This window comes from Cimex lectularius, unplaced genomic scaffold (assembly GCF_000648675.2).
Source record: "Cimex lectularius strain Harlan isolate CLEC.00 unplaced genomic scaffold, Clec_2.1 scaffold87, whole genome shotgun sequence".
NCBI lineage: Eukaryota > Metazoa > Arthropoda > Insecta > Hemiptera > Cimicidae > Cimex > Cimex lectularius.
In genome coordinates, this window is record NW_019392768.1 from 437,210 (window position 1) to 462,233 (window position 25,024).

The 25,024-nt window shown below is 33.3% G+C and overlaps 2 protein-coding genes across 22 annotated transcripts in view; both read right to left on the bottom strand.

Moving 5' to 3' along the window:
* Positions 1–9,855, bottom strand: part of LOC106667780 (Golgi-associated plant pathogenesis-related protein 1-like) — a 74,919-nt gene extending 65,064 nt beyond the window's left edge. Inside the window, exon 1 of the mRNA XM_014395957.2 lies at positions 9,470–9,855. Within this exon, the coding sequence (XP_014251443.1) occupies positions 9,470–9,697 (228 nt within the window). The 5' untranslated portion in view covers positions 9,698–9,855. The remainder of the gene's footprint in view (positions 1–9,469) is intronic.
* Positions 9,856–13,946: 4,091 nt separating this feature from the next.
* Positions 13,947–25,024, bottom strand: part of LOC106667768 (ensconsin-like) — a 296,020-nt gene continuing 284,942 nt past the window's right edge. For all 21 annotated transcript variants that reach the window (XM_014395935.2, XM_014395924.2, XM_014395929.2 and 18 more), the window contains 11 exons: positions 22,063–22,233; positions 21,632–21,771; positions 21,419–21,547; positions 21,116–21,359; positions 20,939–21,060; positions 20,747–20,881; positions 20,566–20,672; positions 20,367–20,499; positions 20,127–20,305; positions 15,073–15,233; positions 13,947–15,010 (listed from right to left, as the gene is read on the bottom strand). In XM_014395935.2, the coding sequence (XP_014251421.1) occupies positions 14,997–15,010; positions 15,073–15,233; positions 20,127–20,305; positions 20,367–20,499; positions 20,566–20,672; positions 20,747–20,881; positions 20,939–21,060; positions 21,116–21,359; positions 21,419–21,547; positions 21,632–21,771; positions 22,063–22,233 (1,535 nt within the window). In that variant the 3' untranslated portion in view covers positions 13,947–14,996. The remainder of the gene's footprint in view (positions 15,011–15,072; positions 15,234–20,126; positions 20,306–20,366; positions 20,500–20,565; positions 20,673–20,746; positions 20,882–20,938; positions 21,061–21,115; positions 21,360–21,418; positions 21,548–21,631; positions 21,772–22,062; positions 22,234–25,024) is intronic.

Consider the following 25,024-nt stretch of genomic DNA (forward strand, 5'->3'; position numbering starts at 1 on the left):
AGAGAAATGTTTAGATTAAAAGATATCACGATTTTCCGACGCCAGGACGTGATATCTTTCAAAATCGATAAAAAGCGAAATTACTCTGAAATGGTTGAGAATCGGACCATGGACAATATGAACTTTTTTGTTCATTTTAGGGTGAAGAATCTACTGGAGAAGTTTGTAGCACGAGTAGCAATTCACCCTGTATATATATATATATCTTTATCTATCTATCAATTTATCCATTTATCTACCTAGCTATCTATTTTTCCACTTTTCCATTATTGCACCTATTCTGCTAATCAGATTTTTTTGGGATGGTACTGTAGTGTGTTATTTAATTATATATTCGCTATTAAAAAGGTTTGTTGGGTTTTAATATAACTGTAGAACTTCAATGGGCCAAATAAGCTACTGCGCTGAAGTAGATAAAATCAATTTGCCGTCGGGCATAAAAAAAGTGTCATGAAGTACGTATTGCCAGGTCTTTTTTCTCACACAGGGTTGAATGTTTATTACAAAAAACAAGGTTTTTCTCTATTCAGACGTTGTTTTTGTCAAATGTTCTCTTTGATTGGTGGTTGGCAGAGCAAATGAAAAACACGCTGTTTCCACACCGATATTCCCAGTTTTGATCCCCCGCAGTGCTTAGCAGGGGGAGCTTGAAAGGGCTGACGAGTAAATCGTAACTCGGCTGTCACAAACACGGCCCTCCCCGAGTCCGGACTTTCAATTTAAACCGCCGTAAACAAGATTAATCCCCCCTGGAATTGGGGCGGTAAAAGCAAATTGTTAAAAAGGGTGGATTCTGGGTCAGGTTGGATGAAAAGTAAGTTCGCTTCGGACGACAATCAGCTAAAACAATTAGAAACGGTCGGACGCTTTCCACTTGTTGAAGCTCAGCTTTGAACTTTTAGCAGGCGCGGACTTATCATTGTAAACAAATTACCACTAATTAGTAAAAATCGGTCATGCGACCAATTACCTAACAACATAATTAATACTTGGAAATATACATTGTACAAAAAAGGAGACTAATTATGTTGAAAATTATAGTGGCATTTCTCTGCCAAGTGTAATATTCAAAAAATGTATAAACCTTACATACGAGTGATTAAAGATGGTGAGGTCTGAACACATTCTTTATCAATTTAAAGCTGGATTCAGAGAAGGATCTAGCGCAATCGATAATATTGGAAATTTATTAAATACTGTGAAAATTAAAACATAAAGAAAACGCTGCCAACTATATCGCTTTTTCATTTACTTTAAATCAGCTTTGAACTCCCCAGTTGGAAATTCAATTGATTACAAATTGAATATCTTAGGTTTATCGACTAAAATAATTGAAATAATTAACAGGTTTTATGAAGACACAAATCAGCTATATCGACTAAACAAGGAAGAACAAATTTTTTTACAAAAAATGGTGTCAAACAAGGATGTGTTTTATACCCACTCCTTTCTCATTATTTCTTGAAGATTTTTATAACTTTATCAAAGGCGATGAATGGATTGGGTCCGGAAATATAAGATGCTTATTATATGCGTTCGACATTGTTATTTTTGCACATAATGCACTTACACTACAAATAATGTCTGGTGTTTAGTGACCGTTAGCCAATGATTATTTGGAGATCGTGAGATGCTGTCTGGTGTGACGTAGGTTTAAGAAAAACATTTTTTTTATCGTGCCAACGTTTCGATCTTTATTGAGATCATCTTAAGGACTCAAAGTGTTTGTTTTCTGTCTTGTGTGCCGTTGATGTTTTATGTTGATATACGTTGGATTTTGAAGGGTGGAGAAGGAAGAAGGGATAGAAAAACATCGAAAATAGAACCAAAACGTCCTTATTAACTACGGTCCGAACCTCAAGAGATTCGGAGTTATTCCCCTTTTTCTGATTTTTTATGATTTCACCATCTTGCTTCAAATAAACAATAGTAATTCCAAATCTAAAAGGTTTCGGACAAATCCGTTGAGACCATTGAAAACTACGTTAAATTTTCAATAAGATGTGATCAATACTAAACTTGTAAACGTTGGTTAAAAAAGCGTTTTAGTAACCATTACTTTTACAAATAATTTTATTTTTCAAAGTTGAAAAACTTACTATGATGATTCTAAACTACTATTTACAAACCTAGAGACCAGCAAATTTCAGAAAGCGTACTCCATTTAATATACTTTTTAGTGGTGTAATTTCTTTTGTAATTACTTTTTTCAAAGATGAAGAAATTGATGGAGGAAAGAACAAAACCGTAGCTGACGGATTTGTAAGGTGGAAAATTTAAAAAATCCTTTTGAAATTTTGAATGAATTTATTAAACGTTGTTTTAAATTTGGGTTCGAAACCGAAATAGTGCACGTGTTTGCTTGTTTACCAACACGACTGCAACTTTGATTAAAAAATTATTTTATTACTGGTATGCCTTTTACATCGAAAAAGACAATAAATTTTTTTTCGAATTTTGGAGTTTTTTTTCGTTTTTCTTGAAAAATACGTAAAAAATGTGCCTAAGAGCCTTTTACATCGAAAAAGACAATAAATATTTTTTCGAGTTTTTGGTTTTTTTATTTTTCATGAAAAATACCTAAAAATGTGCCTACGAGCCTTTTATATCGAAAAAAACAATAAATTTTTTTTCGATTTTTTTTGCGTTTTTCATGAAAATTACGTAAAAAACGTGCCTACGAGCATTTTACATCGAAAAAGACAATACAAATTTATTCGAGTTTTTGGGGTTTTTTTGCGCTTTTCATGAAAAATACGTGAAAAAACGTGCCTACGAGCATTTTACATCGAAAAAGACAAATTTTTTTTTCGAATTTTGGAGTTTTTTTGCGTTTTTCATGAAAAATACGTACAAAAACGTACCTACGAGCATTTTACATTGAAAAAGACAATAAAAATTTATTCGAGTTGTTGGGGTTTTTTTGCGTTTTTCATGAAAAATACGTATAAAAACGTGCCTACGAGCATTTACATCGAAAAAGACAATAAATTTTTTTTTCGAATTTTGGAGTTTTTTTGCGTTTTTCATGAAAAATACGTACAAAAACGTACCTACGAGCATTTTACATCGAAAAAGACAATAAAAATTTATTCGAGTTGTTGGGGTTTTTTTGCGTTTTTCATGAAAAATACGTAAAAAAACGTGCCTACGAGCATTTACATCGAAAAAGACAATACTTTTTTTTTCTTGAAAAATATTTAAAAAGACGTGCGTACGAGCCTTTTCATTGTTTATTTGAAGCACGATGATAAAATCTTAAAAATTCATAAAAAGGTCAATAACTCCAAAACTCTCAAGATTCGGACCGTAGTTAATAAGGACTTTTTGGTACCATTTTGAATGTAGAATCTGCTGGCAAAGTTTGTAACACGAGTACCCGAACACCCTGTACACTTGTTTATTGTATTTTTTTTCTGTAGCAGATTTAATATAGGATTCAATGTCTCTTATTTATATTATTTACATATTATGCCATCTTCCGCAGACAGATATATCAAATGTGTATATGCTTTTTGTACAGTTCATATTTGTATGTAGGCTATTGAAAAAAAGAAATAAAAAGCATTTCTATTCTACTTGGAAATGTATTTACTAGCTATTAACATTAGAGGGAACAAATTTTTATTAAGAAATACAGTTTTTCTAATTAAGAAACTTTATAGATGTAATTTACCAAAATAAAAAATAAATGTTTCGTTTATGAAGTGAAGTTTTGTGTTAAACATGTCTAAATAAATTGAATTGTTTCACAGCTTTTATAAATCTCGTCTTGACAAACTTTAATAATTTATCTAAAGTTTGCGTCTAAGTTGGCCCTTTCATATATGTAAATCACAGTGCCACCCTCATGTTTGAATTTGAGGGCAGACTTTAAAAAATAAATAAATATTATGCGCTAAATTCTTCAAATTTACAAAATTGTATATTAACTTCTATATGTAATATTATAATAGTAATGAAAATCCGTCTCTGTCTGTAAACTCCTTCCGGCCTTTATCTATTTTATACTGACGCTAGTTAGGAAATCAATCATGCCAAGCATTCAAAATGATGGAGATGATTGATGACTTGCGGAAATATATTGTCCGTCTTCCCTAATACCGCTCCAGCTTTAAAATCGTCAGACAAGATAATATCAAAAGCAAGAAGTTATTAGATGAAAATTTAGTTTTACATTCTCATAAGCCTGTTTTCACAAAGAAAGGAATGAGTTATACAATTTGATTTTTTAAAGTGTTGATCAGTTGTGTTCTGTGAAAAGTGGGAAAAATCATCAGGAAACAAAATATAAGCTTGTTGAAACATCCGTTAATATCGTTGTGGATTATCGGCCCATTCGGAATGAGAAAGTTTCCAATTTGATTCCCTTTTGGACTTATCCATTATCTACGGTTGGCACAAATGATCCCAGTTTTCCTGGCAATAAAACCTCAATTGACCAATTGTAAAAATTTCTTTTACCTTAACTGTGGGGTACGAACGGGTACTATGCGCCTCCAATAGCCTCTAATACCCAACTCCGACTTTCCACCTTCACGAAGCTTATGCGGGTGTACCCTGTTAACTAACAAACGGAAAGAGGGGTATGGAGGGACAGGAGCTGGACCTGACACCTCCTAATCCTAAACCCAACACCTACCCCTCTTCCCACCCCACACCTTATCCTGGTCCCACTCTCCAGCCCAAATCCAAGGTGTTATGCGATCCGTGCCGATGGATGAATGGCACAGGGGTAACTGTGCCAATAACGGAGCCTCAAGGGCACCAGGCGACACCCTTGAGTAATTAGCCTTACACCGGAGAGAGGGCTCCTCCGGTGCGGACCTTTAGATCCCTCTCACTCGTGGGAACTACATGGAAAAACCTACAGTACAAAACAAAACACCGGGGGAACCTGTAAAGGAAGACCCCAAAAACCAACCGATGGAAATTGAAGGGGGCCCCGAACCCTCTCCAATTCCCATAAACGAAGAGNGAACTGGGAAGGTACAATAAGCCAGAAGGCTGCAGTGCCCGGGGAGTGCAAACCCCGCTTCCTAGTATCCTTTTCTACCATACCATACCATACCATACCTTAACTGTTTTATCATTGGCCGAAAGAATGTTTATTTGACGAATCTTTATTAAATCGCTGTTCAGTGTTTTAAACTTTATGAGATTTCTATCGGGTTTTGAATTTATCCTTAGGAGCTGGAAATTTCCTCATCCTATCCAGTAGCGCGTTTATTAGTTAAGGAAAGATTGCGAGCTTTTCCGCTTCAGGTGAGCGAAAGCGTTTTGAATATTTTAAGAGAAGAGGAGAGAAAAGGTGATTAAAAAACTTTTCCCTTAAACTCTTACACTGAGGGTCAGTCAATAGGACAATAATATTGAAAAAAAAATTGTTTAAGAATAAAGCGTTTTTCAAGGAACGAAAGACCAAAACATATTAAATATTTAGTAATTATGAAAGATGGATTTTCATTATGAAACAATTCAAGATCAAGACTGTTTCAATAACCCATTGGTTGAATTTAAAAGAACGCTCCGTTGTTTTATTAATTTCCTGTTTTCTGCAATAGCAGACTTCCAATTAAAACCGCTAATTGGTAGCTTTATCTCGTACTTTCATGAAGTGGAAGCTAACAAACGGACTAGGCTGAATTTATATAAAACACCTTGGTCATCACTTAACCCGGAGATCTGTCTGCTTAATATTATTTTCAATTATTTAGAATTTTTCATAAATTTGATTTAATGCAACGTTTGTTAAAAAAAACTTCAATGTGACTCAAATAAACTTAAGAGACGAGACGGCAAAACAACCCCGGAAGAGTTCAAAAAGGCTTTTCTTGATGAATGGGAAAAAATTTCCTCTGGATTTTACCAGAAATCATTTCGAAGGAATGTAAAGGCATTTAACGGACGTGATTCGTGCCAGAGGTGGAAATATTCTGTAATAAAAATGACAAAAATGTGTTGTTGTTTTTATTTTGTTGTTCTTTACACAATTTTTTTTTTTTTTTTAGAATTAGGTAATAACCATTTTATTTTTAAATGTCTTAGTTTTACAACCAACCTTTTTTGGTATGCATAATATGAATAAACCTAAACATTAAAATTTAAGGGTGGGGCGTTCATTTTGTTTTTTGCTGTACTATGTATTTACTACACCTCTACAAATAGAGGTTAAGGTAAGAGCACTAACCAGCTGTTATAGATTAATTAGTGAAGGCAGCTGGAACCATAAGGGAAATTATATAGGTCACTCGAAAATTCTACATTTATTGAGTAAGGTCAACAACCAACTACTAAGCGTTAGCGATAAAAAGGTAAAAACACCTGAGGGGAAAAGCACTTTCAGGTAGTTACTCCCTGCGATTACAGCTATAGTGCGGATGATGACCATCGTAGCCTAGACTGCTTCACCGATGGATCACTCATTAAGGACAAGGGAAGCGGTACTAGAATACATATACCTAAATTAGTGATCAGCATCTCCTCCCCTCTTGGTAATAACACCTCGGTCTTTCAGGCGGACGTCTGGGCCATCAATGTTTGCTGCAGAACACTCATGGATAACAAGATCAAGGGAAAAGATATAAGAATCTTTTCGGACAGTCAGGCCAGTCTTAAGTCACTACAAAAAGAGTTATCAACATCTAGGCTGGTGGAGGAAACCGTTGAACTTATTAACAGGATTACTACCAGGGACGAGAATATGGTAACCCTCATATGGATACCAGCTCATAAGGGGCACTATGGCAATGAAGAGGCGGACAGCATGGCCAAAGAAGGCTCAAATACCGCGTTTGTCGGGCCATAACCGGTATTACCTCACTCTATAAGCCAGCGAAAGAGATTATTAATTGCTGGGGCATGAAACAATTCCTGAAAGAATGGAATCTGTCCCCCGGACATAGGCAATCGAAGGAGTTTCTGAAGGAAATCAAACCAAAAGAAGCGAAATGGTTATTCTCTAACTCAAGGAGGAGAATTAGGAAGCTGATAGGTATCCTAACGGGCCATTGCCCCTTGAGAAGACACTCTTCATAATGGGTATCCTACCTCGCAGAATGTGATAGATATGCCAGGGATGATTTGAAACTTTTGAAGGAGAGGACATTGACAAATCACTCCCCAAGATAAAATGGTCCAAAATCTTGGTGTTTGTAAACAGGACCAAGAGGTTTATGCAGGACTCGTGAGCCGACCAAGTCCCGGACCTTTTAGGGATGGGGTACGGGCCTACCTAGGCTTTTAACCCCTCGGGTCTTGGTCGCCCACCCTGCATAATATATATGTATTTACTACTATTTGGTAGTTAATAATTATGTATATTATTTCTATGAGATTGTTATTATCTGATAATTCATAGCTGACTGTATATCTGATGTAGGTTACATTAGGTACATTTTCAATGTCGTCACTCTTCATGAGGCGAGGGAGAGGAGAGAGAGAGAGAGAGAGAGAGAGAGAGAGAGAGTGAGAGAGAGAGAGATAGGAAGAGGGAGAGAGCGAGCGAGAGAGAGTGATAGGAAGAGGGAGAGAGCGAGCGAGAGAAAGAGAGAGAGAGAGTTAACTACAGTTCTGAATCTTCGGTTCATTTTATGGACTATGGAATTATAAACGAGAATAATGGTTAAATAAGTTGTGCAATTGCAACATTCGGTCAGTAACTTGCTGGCTATTAAGGGAATATAGGTTGAAGGGAGATACTCAGATAATCAAGCGGAGCAACTTTCAGTGGATTCACAAAGAACAAAATACTTCCCTAAACAATTTTACAATAAACACTGACTCTAGGGGGGCGTCGGTGGCCGCAACAGTAGGCGTTGACACGGCGCTCATTCCTATAAGGTAAAGGTCTCGGGTTCGAATCCAGCGGCCCTGCATTCAATGGGGCTTTTTTCAAAAACATCGGCACCCCTAGAATCACTCGTTACATCGTCGACCATTATCGCCGCCATTTTGGTAAATATTAGAATCCCGATCCGGAAGATTATTAATAAAGCAAAAGTCAAGTTTGAAATTGAAACTGACAATAGTCTAGATAAAGATAATTCTCAAAAAGATTTGCCTACGTATATCGCCTTTGTAAGATAAAAGGGAACAGAGATGGAGAGATTTATTAAAATGATTAAGAGAAATTATAATATCTTTATTAATAATTGAAAATTTTATAAATTAAAATGCATTAGAAGGTTAGCAGAGCGGAATTGTTCAATAGACTTCTGACTTATAATAAATTACTTACATAATACACGGAGGGGTCATGTTGGCTGGAGATGGCCACACAAATGCCCCAGAGGTATTACTTTTCTGCCAGAGCTCTACTCCTATTATGTGGTGGGAAGCATTCAACTAATGTTAGTTTAAAAAAAACTGAAACGTTTTAGCGTTCTTACGAGTTGTTCTAAACATGGTGAATAAATATTCAGTAAAAAGTTGTCATTCTCTTCGTGGGCACTTTTTACGCAGGAGCTCGACCTGACGATAGGCCACATGGGCTTGAGAACTGTTTTAAGAAGAGGTTAACTTAGTAAAAGATACGATAATTTGAATATTTTTTTACGAATCCCGTTACTCAAAAGAACAAGCGTATTTCATGATTCTACCTATTTCATTTCTAATTTGCTAACTGTCAGCTGGGAGGAATAAGACCGAAATTAGAACTCATCTAATTGAAGGAACAAATTTCTCATTTTTTGAAGAGGATTCACCAGAGAATTTCTCGTCGTTCACAACAGTCCGCCACTTTCAGTACGACTTTGTGCAATTCCTGTCAGGAGTGTACTGATCGAAAGTGTAACTCTAAAAGGTTTTTCTTGACTTTTTAACAGGCACAAACTTCGAGCAACCAGAGTGCAAAGGAGTTTTAACGGTTCATTGATTCAACTTCAAAATTTTTCAAGGACGAAGACAAATTTGAAAGTCTAGTACAGCGTAGATTAATTATAAATAATTTCAATAATTATTTATATCCTTGTTGTATTTATTATAGAATGTAGATTTATTAAAAACAGACATGCAATAACAAATTATTTTGCGAGAAAATCAGGTTGTAAATTTTATATTTAGAAAGTTGGATAAATGCTTATTGGCATATATACAAAATATAAAAAAATATATTTTTGTTCTGTTTTTTGATGAATCTAGATTTGCTTTCCAAATAATTAAAGTCAGGTCTTTCTTAATCTGATTAAGATGATAGCTGTAGATAAACCATTAGGTAATTAATCAATCTTGAAGTGATTGCAATTCTGATCGTTAACACGATGCTATTTTGCATTTAAAATTGCGTGGTTTTTTTATTCACTCCTAGTACAAAAATGAGATAAAACAGCTCAATAAGTTTTCTGTTTTCTTTTCGAAGTCATTGGCATTTTTAGTAATTTTTGAAATAGATATAGGGATTGCTAGTTAAAATGTTGCCAGTGGTGTTTCATTAATAATGGTGTCATTAGCTTTTAAGTTTAAAAAAAACCTTTAGAAGTAGATGGGGCCTGTTGCCGCGTTGCTGAGCTGCTGCGATAGCCGCTGCTTGTGCCTGCTGCTGCTGGGGGCTGATCCTTGTCATTCCCTCGGTACCGACTCTCTTCTGTAGATTCAATAGAGCTGCTGCTTCCTCCCTTCTTCTCGAGGGTGGTTCGCCCATCGGCCCTCGCCATGAGCCGACACGTTTCCAAGTCTCCCCGAGGCTGCTGCCCTCCATCTGGAGGATATCATACTGACACGGTGATGCGGCTGGAAAGACCCGCTGTCGTCCGGACGGCACCCCCTCCAGGTTACAACCCCCCGGGGTGGTCGGGGGAGGCGCAAGCGCCACCCTTTAGCCGGCCGCACGTCCAAAACATCATTTTATTATAAACCTTTCTGAATGTATAAAAAAAGAAACTTCGCATTGCATCGGCTGACAAGCCAAAAACTGCCGACTTAATATTCCAAGTTAGATAGTAATCAGCTAATACGAAATTTCTTTGTCAAATTGAAACCTGAGCAAACAAATTCAGCCTCAACATAAACATAGTTTATGCGTCATGAGTTTGCTTAAAATGACAAATCTATTAGAAACTTGACGACAGCACGTCAACACCATTAGCTAATCACTCATACACTAATTGAATGGAATTTCAACCGGCCAAATTTTGTCAATTTGCCTTATAAATGACAAGCTTTTTGACGTTTAATATTTAATGTTTTTCAACTTCGTGATTTTGACACAAAACAAGATTGATATAAACTAACTTTTGTACCTGTTTTTAATATATAGGGTGTCCCAGTTCCTTCTGACGAAACTCAGGGAATCGATTCTACTTTTCGTTTGGAGCAAAAAATGCACAGGAGAAAATTTTCGGAAAGTTCTCTATTTTGAAGATATTCATCAATTTAGGTTTTTTTCAACTTTTCACTACCTTACCACATAAAAACGCTTACAACTTCCAAAATGTTGAGACTACAACAAATGCATTTGAAAGAACGCTAAATTTGCGTTTCAATTTGCAATAATCTGATTGATATAAAATGTTCGCCAATATCAGCTGGAACATGTCAAAATTACAAAATTTAAAATGTCGGTCATGATTGCACGTTCTACGGGGGTTACAAAAAAATACCTACAACTTGTCAAATTTCAAAAAAACTTTTTAATCTAATATGCTTTACGTTGATATATGCAGGTTTTTAAATAACGTTCTACTAGAGTTGAAAAATAACAATTGAATGTTCGAAAACGTGAGCTAAGGTAAATTTGAAGGGGGGTAGAAATAAATCAATTAGAACTCGCTTTGTAAAATAATATTAATATTAATTAATATTAAATTCACTAATTTCGTGGTCCACTTGACCAATTAATATATTAATTAATATTATTATCTTTCAGTAACACACCATACCTGATACATTCTGTGATGATGATTGTTTCAACTTCGATATCATCCAGCATTTTTCATTCAACCGAGCAAACAAGGGTCATTTTTATTTTACAAAGCGAGTTCTAATTGATCTCAGTTGAAGCGATATTTCCTCTATGGCTGAAGACAGGAAACATTTTCTCTTGCCAAAAAAAAAAAGAAAAGTTCTTCAGTCTTTTCTGCTGCTTTATAGAATCTATGCACACCTAGAGGATGGCCATTGGGTCTGCAGTGCCCAGTCAATTACCTAATTGGGCTAAAAAGATTATTTCAATTTATATGCCACATTAATAAATTTACTTTTTAATGTACTAAATTTAAATTACTGACTTATATAAATCAAATCATACATGCGTGTACAGTTTAGGGTTAGATGTTGGACACTTACATAAGAGTAAGTGTTATGTCAAGCTTGCATGACCTTCTTAATTGGGTAAGAATGAACCCCCCCTTCTATTAGTCTCCTCCGAGGGGCGATAATGCTCATATGTGAGAGCTCATCTACTGGTTCACCAGTAGCCACTTCCTCAAAGAATTTAAAAAACTCAGATATTAAAAAAAAAAATCTGCAGCAAAGTTTTCTTCCTTCTCCTTTTGGACCTTAACTCTGCACCAAGTAATCAGAATGTATTTATGCCTAGAACCAATTAAAAATAAGCAAATTTGTAATTTAAGCACTGCCAAAATTACAAGCATACCGGATCGCATTGCAATCATGAACTTCAGTGTGACAAATGTGCAGGGTTCATTGGAGTGAAACTTGTACCAAATTGAAAGAGACAAAGAAACTCCAGCTGTGCGCTCTCTTTCTTTGTTACGGAAATCCAGCCAACTAGAATGCATCACAAAGAATTACAACAGCTATGAAGACAGGATTCATACAAGGCAGCAGTCTAGTTACTCCACCACGACGCAAGAAAGCTCTGATCACATTTGACAAACCAGCATTAGCTATGCCAAAGGTCTATGTAGGTGCAGGTTCTTGCAACTAGGACAATTAAAACCACACGGCAAAGCTGCGGAGGCTAATTAATAACCTGGAGCTGGCCAATGAAGGATTTAGACCTCCTTAGCGATACCCATTGTGCCTTAACTGCTCCATTGTAAGTTTTCTTAATGTGAGCCTTCCACACCGCCACCATGGAGTCAGCACCTAATTGTATGGGGGTACACATTACACCATAATTATAAACAATATTTAATGTTTACCGTTCCCCTTAAAAATCAGAAAGGGGATCCAATAACCTCCTCTTAAATCCAAAAACTGTCTTAATGTTTGGTACCATACATACTCGTTCCCTGTACATTCTTATCTAATGAATAATTATTTTGACTGCATATATACACAGTTTATTTTTTTTAAATCTAAATTGTGTTGTTAATTTTAAAAATATTGTCTAGAAAAACAGAGAATATCATCTCTGATTTCGATGGGATCTGACATCTGTTGAAGGTACTGGGCTAGAGAATATTTCTTCACTGGAGAAAAACCAGTGAATGATGGTGAACCTGACAGTTTGGATTTATCAAGGATTTTTAATTCTTTGTTCGTTATGTAATGCGTCAATTTTAATAAGTGGGCATCACTGGAAAAAAACCCAGAGGGTCAAGATAAATCTCACAGTTTGGAAAATTTTTTAATAATTGCTGTGTTGAAAATTTGAATTTATAGATAAATAGTTTTATTTTATTTTTTTCCATTGAATTGTGTTAAGTAAATTTTAACAAGACTTTATAGAAAAATAGACTCTTCAGACTCTACGATTTCAAAGTCGTCTGTTAATGGCACTGGGCTAAAGAATATTTCACCACTGAAGAAGAACCAGCCAATCATAGTGAACTGCACAGTTTGGAATGTTTTCTCTTAATTTTTTTTTTTAAACTTTTTGTTCGTTATGTAATGTGTCAATTTTAATAAGTGGGCATCACTGGAAAAAAACCCAGAGGGTCAAGATAAATCTCACAGTTTGGAAAATTTTGTAATAATTACTGTGTTGAAAATTTGAATTTATAGATAAATAGTTTTATTTTATTTTTTTCCATTGAATTGGGTTAAGTAAATTTTAACAAGACTTTACAGAAAAATAGACTCTTCAGACTCTACGATTTCAAAGTCGTCTGTTAATGGCACTGGGCTAAAGAATATTTCACCACTGAACAAGAACCAGCCAAAGTGAATTGCACAGTTTGGAATGTTTTCTTCCTAAATTTTGTTTTAACTTTTGGAATTTTAGATCCAAACGTCTGTAAATATTCTTCAGATTTGACAGGGCGAATTTTAACTTTTTGATCTAAATGCAATGTCAATTTTAATACAAGGGAGAGAATCATCACCGGAGGAGAACTGGAAAAACCAGATAAAATCTTGCAGTTTGGAACGGTTTGTTATATTATTGTATTAACTTTTGATTTTAAAGATAAATAATTACGTTAGAAGCATAAAATTTTATCATACCCTGTAGAATCTCACTTAATTCCATAAATTAACATCTTGTACCCAAACATACATAATTTTTTATAGTAATTTTGTTTTAACCTGGAAATGTTTCTATAAACACATATGCTAGAGAGAGAAATAAGTAGTGCATATTAATTACTTTTTATCCATAAACAACGTTGAAAAGAAAGGGATGGAAGGAATGGAAGGAAATGGACGGGAAATAGAATAAGAAAATGTTATGATAAACAAAATTTATAACGAGAAATTTATTATTATTAAAACATATATATCTAATTACATAAATTTATAAGTAATAGTATTAAATAACACCCACGGATTATCGCCTTCGAATAGATAGCTTAATGATACTTCAACGTGTTACATACAACTTTTCAGTTATAACAAAATTTCACGATATGGAATTTTATTATAACTCTTTAATTTGTTATTTATATTTTCTTTTGACACCCATTCTCCTAACAATCTCAGTTTTGCACATAAAAGGCACTTAAATATTTAAATGTAAATGAAAATGAAATGTAAAAAATATATATATTGCGTTTTTCTTGTCGTTAAAATGAGTGCAAATGAGTCGTTATCTATTTCTTTTTAATTCTCTCAGCTAGACTAGTGAAAACAATTTTGTGAATCTGAAATAAACTTAAAACTTTTAACAAAGAGGAAAAAAAAACATAATGCACAAAAATTATAACACTATTTACATTCATTAAATTCATACCATTCATCAAAAATGTGATATAATAAATACATTATTTAAAAAAAAGTATCTCTTTTTTAATTCTTTGTATTCTTAATTCCACAATATGTTACAAATATATCCAGCAAAAGGCAAACCCTCTTGAAATATTTTCTTTTTCTTTTAAATATGTTTTAAAAATTTTTTAGTCATTTAAATTTTATTTTGCAATTTACAATAATTGTTACAAGCTCAACTGAGTGTTATATACACTACAAGCATTTCATCTATTAACAAAAAGAAATTAAAATTCAAAATTATTATTTTCTGATTTAAAAATGAAGAGAAAAAAAAAAAGGTGAAAATCGGGATAATCTAAGTTGTACAGAATAAGTCAGAAACACCAAGTTAAATTTTGAGTAATGACACGAGACACCCATTTAAAAATCTATTTGAAATTTATTGTTAATTTGTTGCTTAAATCAATATCCAGGAGATTTCATAATAGAAAAAAATCTGATAAACACCAAGTACAAAGGTTAACTATTTTCTTTTGACATTTTATTTTCTACTTTGACTAAGTTTGTTTGATTCAGCTGAAACTCAGTTTAGATGGGAAAATTTTCGACCCAAGTTTCATTTCGTTAAAACTCAGTCTTTCTTACCACCAGGATGAAAATGATAGAAACGGCCATTTTATAATAATTGTCGACGCAATTCAAAAAGTACATTTCAGCCGATGCTGAAAACAAATTTAAAAAAAGAAAAAAAAATTCTGATAAATTAATTTGAATGAGTTAGCGACTTTCTAGAAACAAAAAATAATAAAACAAAATAATAATAAACAAACAAATTACAAGAAAGATTACATGCGAGTAATTTCATTTATGAAAGATTCCTTCGTGATTTCACAGAACGACTAAACAATTTTCTCTGTCATACTCATGTTTGTGCCAAAACACACTTAAGACAGCAAATCTGGAACAAAAACGTACAACCGTTGAAAAATAAAATATAAATAAACTTTATGATAAACTTACCGTTAACTGTGTGCGGTTCTTTCTTTTCCTGGAATTGCGGGATAAACTGAGGCTGTTCAGAAGGTAACTTTCCACTTCCGCCATTCTCAAGATCCAGGATCTGACCCACTCGCTCTTCTCCCAGATTGACAATCAATGAGTTTGCCACATTATTCTGGGCCCTGAAAACCAATATAATTCCCTTTCATGTATGTATAAATAATATATTATAAACAAAGAAAAAAATAGAAATAGACCTATCTATCTAATAAACTACACTATAACGAACTAATTCTAAAATTTTGCTTGTAATGTATAATATAGGTTTTAAATTGTTACATATATAGAAAGACTAAAAATATATCCCTAAGTCCTAAATATAATTCCAAACATATATGGACATGCTAATAATAAGAAAAATATCCTCCATATATTAAAATTTGGTTAAACTTGTTTCAATCTCTTCTCATGCACAAACTATCTTGTGAATTCTATTAAATGATATATAATAAATCAATTTACAACTTACATGAAGACTTGAGATTTTTTTGTACACAGAGAGGATGAGACAAAAGAAAACTCACATTTTTTTTTAAGAGTTTTAAAAGTTTACTTTTACATTCTCAACAATCTGTACAATGATGTACACAATAACAACAAAAATCAATAAAAAAAGAAACAAAAGAATCAAGGTTTTGTTTACATAAAAATATAGTGTTTTATAAGCGCTCACAGGTTTAACCCTTTTTTCAGCTAATTTACCTTTCTTTGAGCGTAAAATTTACTTACAATAAATCAGTAAAAATCTATAAAACATTTCTTAGTTGGACAGAATATTGAAATAATTGTTCAATTTTGAATAACTTTGCATAATTAAAAAATCATACACTGGGAAATTTAAAATTAAAGACTCAATAACATTTTGTATATGACAAATAGACAAAACATCTATTAAACATTTAATGATTTGATTTTTTTAAATTACTGCACTGTTCATTTCCTTTTGATTTTTTTTAAAAGATGGCTTCATGCCTTGTACACACTTAGCTGTTTAATTTCCTTAGAATGAGTCAAAATGCTGGTCGGAGACATAGTTTTTTTAATGATCATTATGATACAAGTCTCAAAGTTTTTTAAAATTAAATAAAAAGATGACCTTTTAAGATAGCTGTGTTGAGTTGTAACAGGACAATAAAAATCAATTTCTTATTCAAAAATCTATTCTTATTCTATTGCATCATGTGTGACAGCACCATACCATACACTGCCACAAGGAGCTTGCTTCCTGCTGCAACAGGTCACTTTATGTCTGGGCTGGGGCCATTTTGAATTTTTGATCTGAATTGTCAATTTTAGTAAGTTTTTTTGTTTAAAATCAAAGAATATTGGGTTATGTCTAAGTATATGATGTCCATTGATGGTCCTGGACTAGAGAATATTTCACTTCTGGAGAAGGACAAGGCAGTGATGGTGAATTTGACAGTTTGGAATGTTTTAGTTCTAATCTTGCGTTAATTTTGATTAGATTGGTCTGCTCAACAATTCTAGTGCATGCTGGGACCATTTGACTTTTTTGATCGGGATATGTTGAGATAATTTTAATAAAATTTTGTTGAGCACTAGATGTCTAGGGATGCAATTTATGTTGATGGCACTGGACGTAGAATATTTCACCAGTGAAGAAGAAGACCGAAGACAGATCCAACAGTGCTCACTTATTTTTTATTACTGAATGCAGTGCAAATGCTTTCATATTCATACAATATGCATGCATGAATTATCAGTTTTGAAGCCTGAAAGAAAATATTTTATAATTTACAGTGAACTGGACAAGTTGCGTTTCCCTTTATGGACTGAAACATTCATCTTGGCATTACGTGATGTATACACTTAATCCTCCTATGTAAATAGAAATGTAGATTAACGTTATTACAACAAAAACTGTATGAACTTTACTGGTTATCTGGTATATTATGCACTGTTCCTCGAATTTTGCTCAAATTTCATTTATTGAGATAAAATTTACCATACAAAGGTACTAAATTATTGAATGTAATGTATTTTATTAAAATTTTTTTCATGGCTTAATTTAAGGGATTTAATTAATAGTTCAGACTTATTAGGATTATTGTTCATAGGCGAATTCTGAAATTCCAATGTTAGTACTATTAAATGCACTAATTTTGTGGTCCGCTTGACCAATTAATATATTACAATTAATTAAGGTTTTTTTTTTAGTTGAGATAAAAAAGTCAACGGCACGAGCGGGATTCAAACCCACGATCTTCAGCTAGATACACCGCTGCTATACCACTTGAGCTATCGTGACCTCGATCCACTCGGACACTAACTTCCCATCTCAACCCCACCTTTTGAAAAGTTCAAAAGGATTTGTTCAAAAGGTGGGGTTGAGATGGGAAGTTAGTGTCCGAGTGGATCAAGGTCAGGATAGCTCAAGTGGTAGAGTAGCGGCGTATCTAGCCAAGATCGTGGGTTCGAATCCTGCTCGTGACACTGACTTTTTTTATCTAAACTAAAAACCTTAATTAGTTAGTGCTATTGTTTACTGTGCTCATTTTATTTCCATTTCATTATTTTAATTTTAGTTTATTTATTTTTTAAAAAGGAAACGCCCAAAACATGATATAAATAATCCTATTCCTTCAACTTCTTAAGCTTTTAGCAAAAGGCCATTGACTCTAGGTAATTCATCTATTTTTACATTTTGACGTTTGCTTTATATGATGTTCATATATATTTTTTCATTTCTCCGTCAAAACAAAATTTCGCAATTTTTTATTACAAGATACTGATGAGGAAGAAAATCTAGAAGATGAAGAAGAAACTAATTTTCTGCTTGATAGTGAGGAGGAAGGGTTTTTATGAGGAGAGAAGACCGAGAAAAACAAGGCGAAAAAGCGGAACAACACTCATGAAGCTGTACAGAGGCATCTCAGTTACCAAATTTACCTTTCGGGACGGCTATAAGAAAATGGAACTTTGTAAAACCTCAGCATGACCCCATTACATTTGTAGAAAACTTTTCAAATTTTGCCGGCGGTCTATTAGAATCAAATGATTTTTTTTTCTTTTTAGAGGATTTTCAAAATCAACTGTTAATTGATACAAATAAATATACCAAACATTTAACTTTAAAAGAAACAATTAAACCTAAATGTGTGATAAAACATGGGTACCGTTCATAAAAAAAGCAATTTTTATTTTTCATAGGTTTATTATGGGTATATCTTTAACACGCATGAGTGATTATTGGTTCATAGACAAAGTATTTTTCATTGTGAATGTTGTTTGAACCGCTACGTAGCCTAGCCCCAATGTGTGTGTTGCTTACAGGGGCTGAAGAGGCAACCTGAGGAACAAAAATTTTCATGTGGACGGATGATGGAGATCACCTCATGGCATTTTTTACTAGAAGTAAGTTAGAAATTTTTTTTGAAATTTTTTTTTTTCAGTTAACCATCTATTATATATATATTATGCAGGGTGGGCGACCAAGACCCGAGGGGTTAAATGCCTGGGTAGACTCGTACCCCATCCTTAAAACCATCTATTATTTGAAACACTAAAAAAAATGTTCCGTCAGATATCTGATAAAAAAAGCAGATTTCTTCCAGAGAGAAATGGCAATATGCCACCATGTTTAAAGTGTTAAACAATTTATAAACCGCTTAATTTTTTAAATATATTCTCAGCGATATAAATAAATAATTTAGACCTTCACTAAATCCACAAAGCGTAAATATCAGAATTCAACTGTGAAACTCAATAAAATGGACAATGAATTCAGACAGCCACAGGATGTCATAGCCTAGGTGTGTACTTGGCTTAAGATTTTAATACATTTAAATTGTATTATTAACCAATTTGTTAGAATAATATCAAAGTGTGACAGAAGTCTGTTTTCCAATACAATAAAGAGTAATCTATAGATAATTTTGCAAACATTCATGAGTTACCATTAAAATGGTGTTATATTAAGTTTTGAATGTTTTGTAGACACAGAAAAAAATTGAGTGTTCAACGTGGCCATGTTAAAGCCATCTGTCAATATTTTTTTATTACAAATTATAACAGCAGGGAACACCCTCGACGCAACACAAGCGACTTGACCCGAAACCATACGAAGCAAATCCAATGTCCAATTTGCAATAAGATTGAACTACCCCCTGGCCTGATGCCACGCAACGCTACCCTACTCTATGCTGTGCGATGCAACCAAGTTCCCCACTGTCCAGATTTTTGTCGAGTAGCATTGAGTACTCTTTTTTTTTGTAGTTTATTTCAAACTGTATGTATTTTCGTTATATTAATTACAATACGTTTATTTTAATGTAAACAAATTAAACAAGATCAAAAATTCATGAGTGTTTATACAAATTTTTTAATTATGATGGTTTGTAAGAAAATTTATCAAAACACCAGAATACCAGAATTGTTAGAATGAATTTAACAAACAATTTATTACATGGTTTTACTTATAATAAAGCATTAAGAGCAAAAGAGGCGTTGCGATTGTCATACATGTCATGTTGCATTGCGTCGGGTGTGTTCCCAGCTCGATTTTGTTGCATGCTAATAATTTTGTCTGAATAATTTTGAAACGATTCAAAGAATCTACCAATTTCCAAGGATTTAAATCTTAGGTTTTTCCAAATACTAAGTGCAAAAACTGTCATAGATTTTAGAAAATATATCAAGAAATAGATGAAAAATATTTAAAAATTATGCTGAACTACGAGTAAAACTTTTTACCCTTTCAAATAAAGACTTGAAATTATATTGTTACAATAATGAAAAGCTTATTGTCAATAATTATTTCATTTTTTCTATTAAAATCCATTTTTTTTAAACGTATGATCAGAAAGAAACAATTTAAAATCTAAAACACACAGTTATTACTTATAACAATTGTAATTTATATAATAGAATAACATTAACAGTTAAACAGCGCAAAACTGTATTAATCAATATGATTTTTTGTCCTAGCAGTACACAGCACCAGTGAAACCATTTACACGATAATCGCAGTCTCTAGAAAAGAAATTGTGACTTACACAGAATTGTATGAGCCGTTGAGGTGGTGACCGTTGTGCCTGTTGTTCTGTTGTGAATTTGTTGTATTCGCATCTGTATGGCTTCTCTCAGAGTTGATAAACTGATTCGTCTCCGAGCCTACGCCTTCAGGGGATTTTTTGCCATCTTCTGGAGGACTATTGTCTTCGTCTTCACCATCCTTACAAATAAATAAAAAGTTTATATTATTTTTGTAAATTTAATTTTTTTTTGGGTCTTACTTTTGAGGAAGCTGTGTTCGAAGTCATACTCCCTTTACCCCTTGTTCGCAGCATGATTGCTTCGACTCTTTTTCTTCTCGCTTGTCTATCTTCCTCTTCTTTTTTCAGTCTCAATTCCATTTCAATTCTTAACCTGTAATCAACATTAAAGTTTAATAATAAAAAAATAAACAAAATTTATGTTTAAAAAAAAAAATACTTTTCAGCTTCTTCTTTAGCTTTTTTATCAGCTTCTTCTTTTTCTAATTTTAGTTTAAGTTCTTCCTCTTTTCGCTTCTTTTCTTCCTCATCACGCTTTCTTGCTTCCTAAAATGTTTAGGGTTTTCAATTAAATAATAATTCAATTATTTTAGTAATTATAATGTACAAAAAATACTTACTTCAATAGCTTGTTGCAATCTAAGCTCTTCAGCTTTTCTAGCTTCTTCGAGAAGTCTGAGCTGTTCTTCTTCCATTCTCTTCTGTTCTTCTTCTTCTTTTCTAAGCCGTTCCTCTTCAGCAAGCCTTTCAGCCTCCTGAACAATAAATAATAAGAATTTTCTTTTAAATAAAAATGTTTTAACAGTACGTACGAGTCGTTGCCGTTCAAGCTCTGCTTCTCTTTCAGCTTGTTCTCTCGCCTGCCGTCTTCTTTCGGCCAAAGCCGCCTTCGCTGCTTCTTCAGTCGTAATGCGCACTTTCGCATTCATCGAGGCTGAAACAGACAGAATGTAAATAACATGGAATATTGTGAATAAGTTAGTACATACCAGTCATGTCCGCCTCAGCCAGATCGTTATTTTCACTGGCTTTTTCTGCTTCTTTGGGAGGCTGTTTAACCAGGTCTTGCGGTACAGAAACTACTTCAGGCTGCGACGGGGCTTGAGGTTCTGGCTGAGTACTGTGCGCCTGTTGTACTTTTTCTTCGTTATCGTTTTTCTTAAGCTCGATTAGTTCAGCCTTTGTTTCTGTTTCTACTACTTCTTTTGTATTTGTAATGACTTCTGTCTTGTTCTATACAAACGATTTTCATTAATTTTAAAGCACACTTTTATTTCGCTAATACTACTCACATCTTCTACTTTGACTAATTGTTCCGACAAGGTTGAACTCGTTAATGTTGTAGGCATGTGCGTTCCTTCTACTTCCACAATCGGAGATTGTAACGGGGTCGTAGATTTAGGTGTTGTTGATGCTGAGCTCTAAGCATTGAAGATTTACATATATATATTTTTTTTAAATTCAGGGTACTAATTTAAGATTTAATGCCAAATTTTAATCCCTACCTTTGTCGATTTAGGTTTTTCAGACATTTTTTTCGGAGGTGTTTCAACCTTCGATGTTAGGGGTTTCTTAGATGAATGTACTTTTGGTATTGGAGGCTTATCTGTACCCCCGACACCGGGTGATTTGATTCGATCTAAACCTGTTATAAGAAAATAAAATTATACAAAGATAAGAACACTACATGGCTGTGTAAAATTTGATTAATCAATTAATGATTACTGTCTACGAGGATTTATGGAATTTTCTAAACATAGCCAAAAATACAATGCGGGAATCCAAAATATCTACCAAAAATACAATCAACATACACAAAACAATTTCTTTTTGTAATTTTAGACCGGAGCGTGTATTTGAATAATCCTATCAATTAATTCAAAATTTCAATCTTTTTTTTTAAATCCTTGAAATAGTGTTGTTTTCGATAACTCACTTTTGTCAGAAGTGACTCCTGTCACAGCTATGCTAACCGGCCTAGGTCGCCTAGGTGTCATCGCTGACCTGTTTCGAAGGCTTGCTGACGCTGATGACAGATTGCTCGTTATGCTGTGCTGCGACATGGAACTCTGAGGCCTTGAGGGTGTCAACTCGCCACTTCGCACACCTACGGGGAACGGGGTAGGGACAAACAAAAAATATACTAAGGGCTGCTAATCAAGTACAGGAACTTAAAAGCTACAATGAGTTTTACACGTTCAAAATTACTGGAATGGTTCAATCAATATATTTCTTATTGAATATTATTAAAAACATGCTAAGACTTTTTATTTTCTTGTTAAAAACTTTTTAAAAAATAAACTTTTAGTTATCTTAATAATGTTTGAATTTTTTTGGCTTAAATGTTAAAAGTAGTATGATTTTGTATCCACCATAGTGTGCATGGCATCCACAAGATTAATAAAAGGACAACCAAAACCAGTGGTTAATTATTATAAAAGTAAGAACTAGAAACTTCAATTCAACAGTTTATGTCTTGAAAAAGAAAATATTTATAATAAGAGGGAAAATTATTCAATTCCTTTGACACGAGTCAAAATGACTTCTTTCCAAGAAAATTTAATTTAATAAGCACAGTCAAATTGTTTAAGTAAATTTTGAATAAACATGTGGAAAAACCAGTAATGCTCAAATTTCACCTGACCTAGTTTTTATTGTTATATTGTTTTGTATTTGTGTTATACAAAACAATTTTTAAAAAATCTTCATTCGTGTTAATGATCTTTCACCATTTTTACTACTGAGAAAATTTGTAGGCAGTCAAAATATGCTGATTGAACCAGAAAACAAAAAATACAGGAAGGACAATAAATTTAGACAATTCAATTTATGGCATAGAAATAATAAAGGTTTCAATTTATGTGCTGGGTGATCACACGTGACAATAGTGTTGTTGTAAAAAAAAAAAAAATAATAATAATAATAAATAAATTTCACCAGAAAAATAACAAAATAATTAAATATAAATACAAAATAAAATAAAAAACCTTTCCTTTTATGAAGTTAATTTATCTTTTGCTTTGTTCTTGTGTTATATCAAATGAAATGAACAACCTTTCTTATCATTAATAACATTAAGGACCCTTCTACCAGTAACGAGTTATCAATGATCAATATTATAAGTTACATATATATTTATTATGTGTAAACCTTACCCAGGATGTGATGAACCTCCACCAAGATGGTCAAGCATACAAAAATATTTCCTCTTTACTTACAATTCGTCGTAGGACCAATCCAGAACCTTGCAGCAGAGAAATCATGATAAGCCGTGCAAAAGCGCAAAGTAAAATGTACAGAGGAGGAAAACAATAGAGAGAAAAGAAAAAGCGAGTGAGAAAGAAACTACAAGTTGAATATGATCATGCAATTGTGAAAAAAAAATCCCTTATAATTTGTTTTAAAGGTATTTTTTTAATTTTTGTAAATGTAAAATGGATAAATAAAAGTAAAACTAAAAGAAAATATAAAATAAAACAACACATAGACACATCGCACTGACAACTTTTCTAGCTTTATAAATAGAAAGAAAGCAATAATTTACTGTAACTAGTTTTATTATTTTGTTAAATATTTATTTGACTCAAAGAATTTTGATGTACAATTTGCTATGAAGTATCACACATGCGATACATCTGTAACAACATTGTAAAAAAGTTGTTTTTGGAGTTTATTAAAGAATCTTTACAGTTAATTAATCAATCAACCACAGAAATGATAGGCACAGTAAAAAGGAGAATTAGTATGATTGATGTCATCTGTAATATATTTGTAGCCTAGAAGTTAGATGTATCACACCTGTTTGCATTCAATATGTCAAGTATCTTTAATAGACACTGACAGGCAAAAAATTCCAACCAACTATTTTTTTTTCATTTTCTCGATAAAAGAAAATTCTGCCCTTAATTTGTCTCAATTTTTTTTATCAATAAATATTTGTTTATGCTATGTTTTAAATTGGGAATATCAATTAGACATAAACACACAATCCAAAACAAGAATAAAGGATTTTTCAATGTCTAATTTTTATGGTATTTAAAATGTTTATTCAGTCTCATTTGAATTCTGAAGCAATAAACTGTTTAGTTTTCATCCTTGTTTCCTTAATTTCAATTTTTAAACTATCACAGTGCAATTTATAAGGGCCGCCCAAAGCCCTTCCACAAGCCACTAAAAGGAGGAGGAAGGAGACTTCCACTGGAAGAAGCCTGTTGGGTTTACGCTGGACTAGAGGCGACACGTTTGATTTTTCTGGCGAGAAAGCAGCAAAGATCAACCTATTTTTATTTAGCAAGAATCATCACGCAAGTTTTTCCATTTTAATTTGTTTTTCGTTGGAAAAGGATTTTTTTACCTTATAGTTTACAACAAAGAGTCAATTTTTCGTTTGTTTAATCAACACAAAGTCTGTCTTGCAGTTTGTTTATTTTATTTTATTAATAATAATAATATTTAGTCAATATAAGAATTGTTTCTGTATTTCAATATAAAAAAATAATAATATCCAGTCAGTTTCCTTCACAAAATTGTCTAATTGTTAATTCCAAACTGAGACCTTATGGTATGGTATGGTATGGTAGAAAAGGATACTAGGAAGCGGGGTTTGCACTCCCCGGGCACTGCAGCCTTCTGGCTTATTGTACCTTCCCAGTTCCCTAGTTTAGTCAATAGACTCAATCCTTCTTCTCAGAAGCATCAAGTCATTGACTGTTATTGCTGCAATTTGGTTCCCTGTGTCTTTTTCGTACGCTAGGTTAAACCTCCATTGAGCTGTTGCTTCGCATTCGAAGATGATATGAGTGGCTGTTTCCTCCTCCTCATTACATAATCTGCAAATGGGGTCATCGCTGTATATACCCATGTTGTGTAGATGTTTTCTCAGATACCAGTGACCGGTT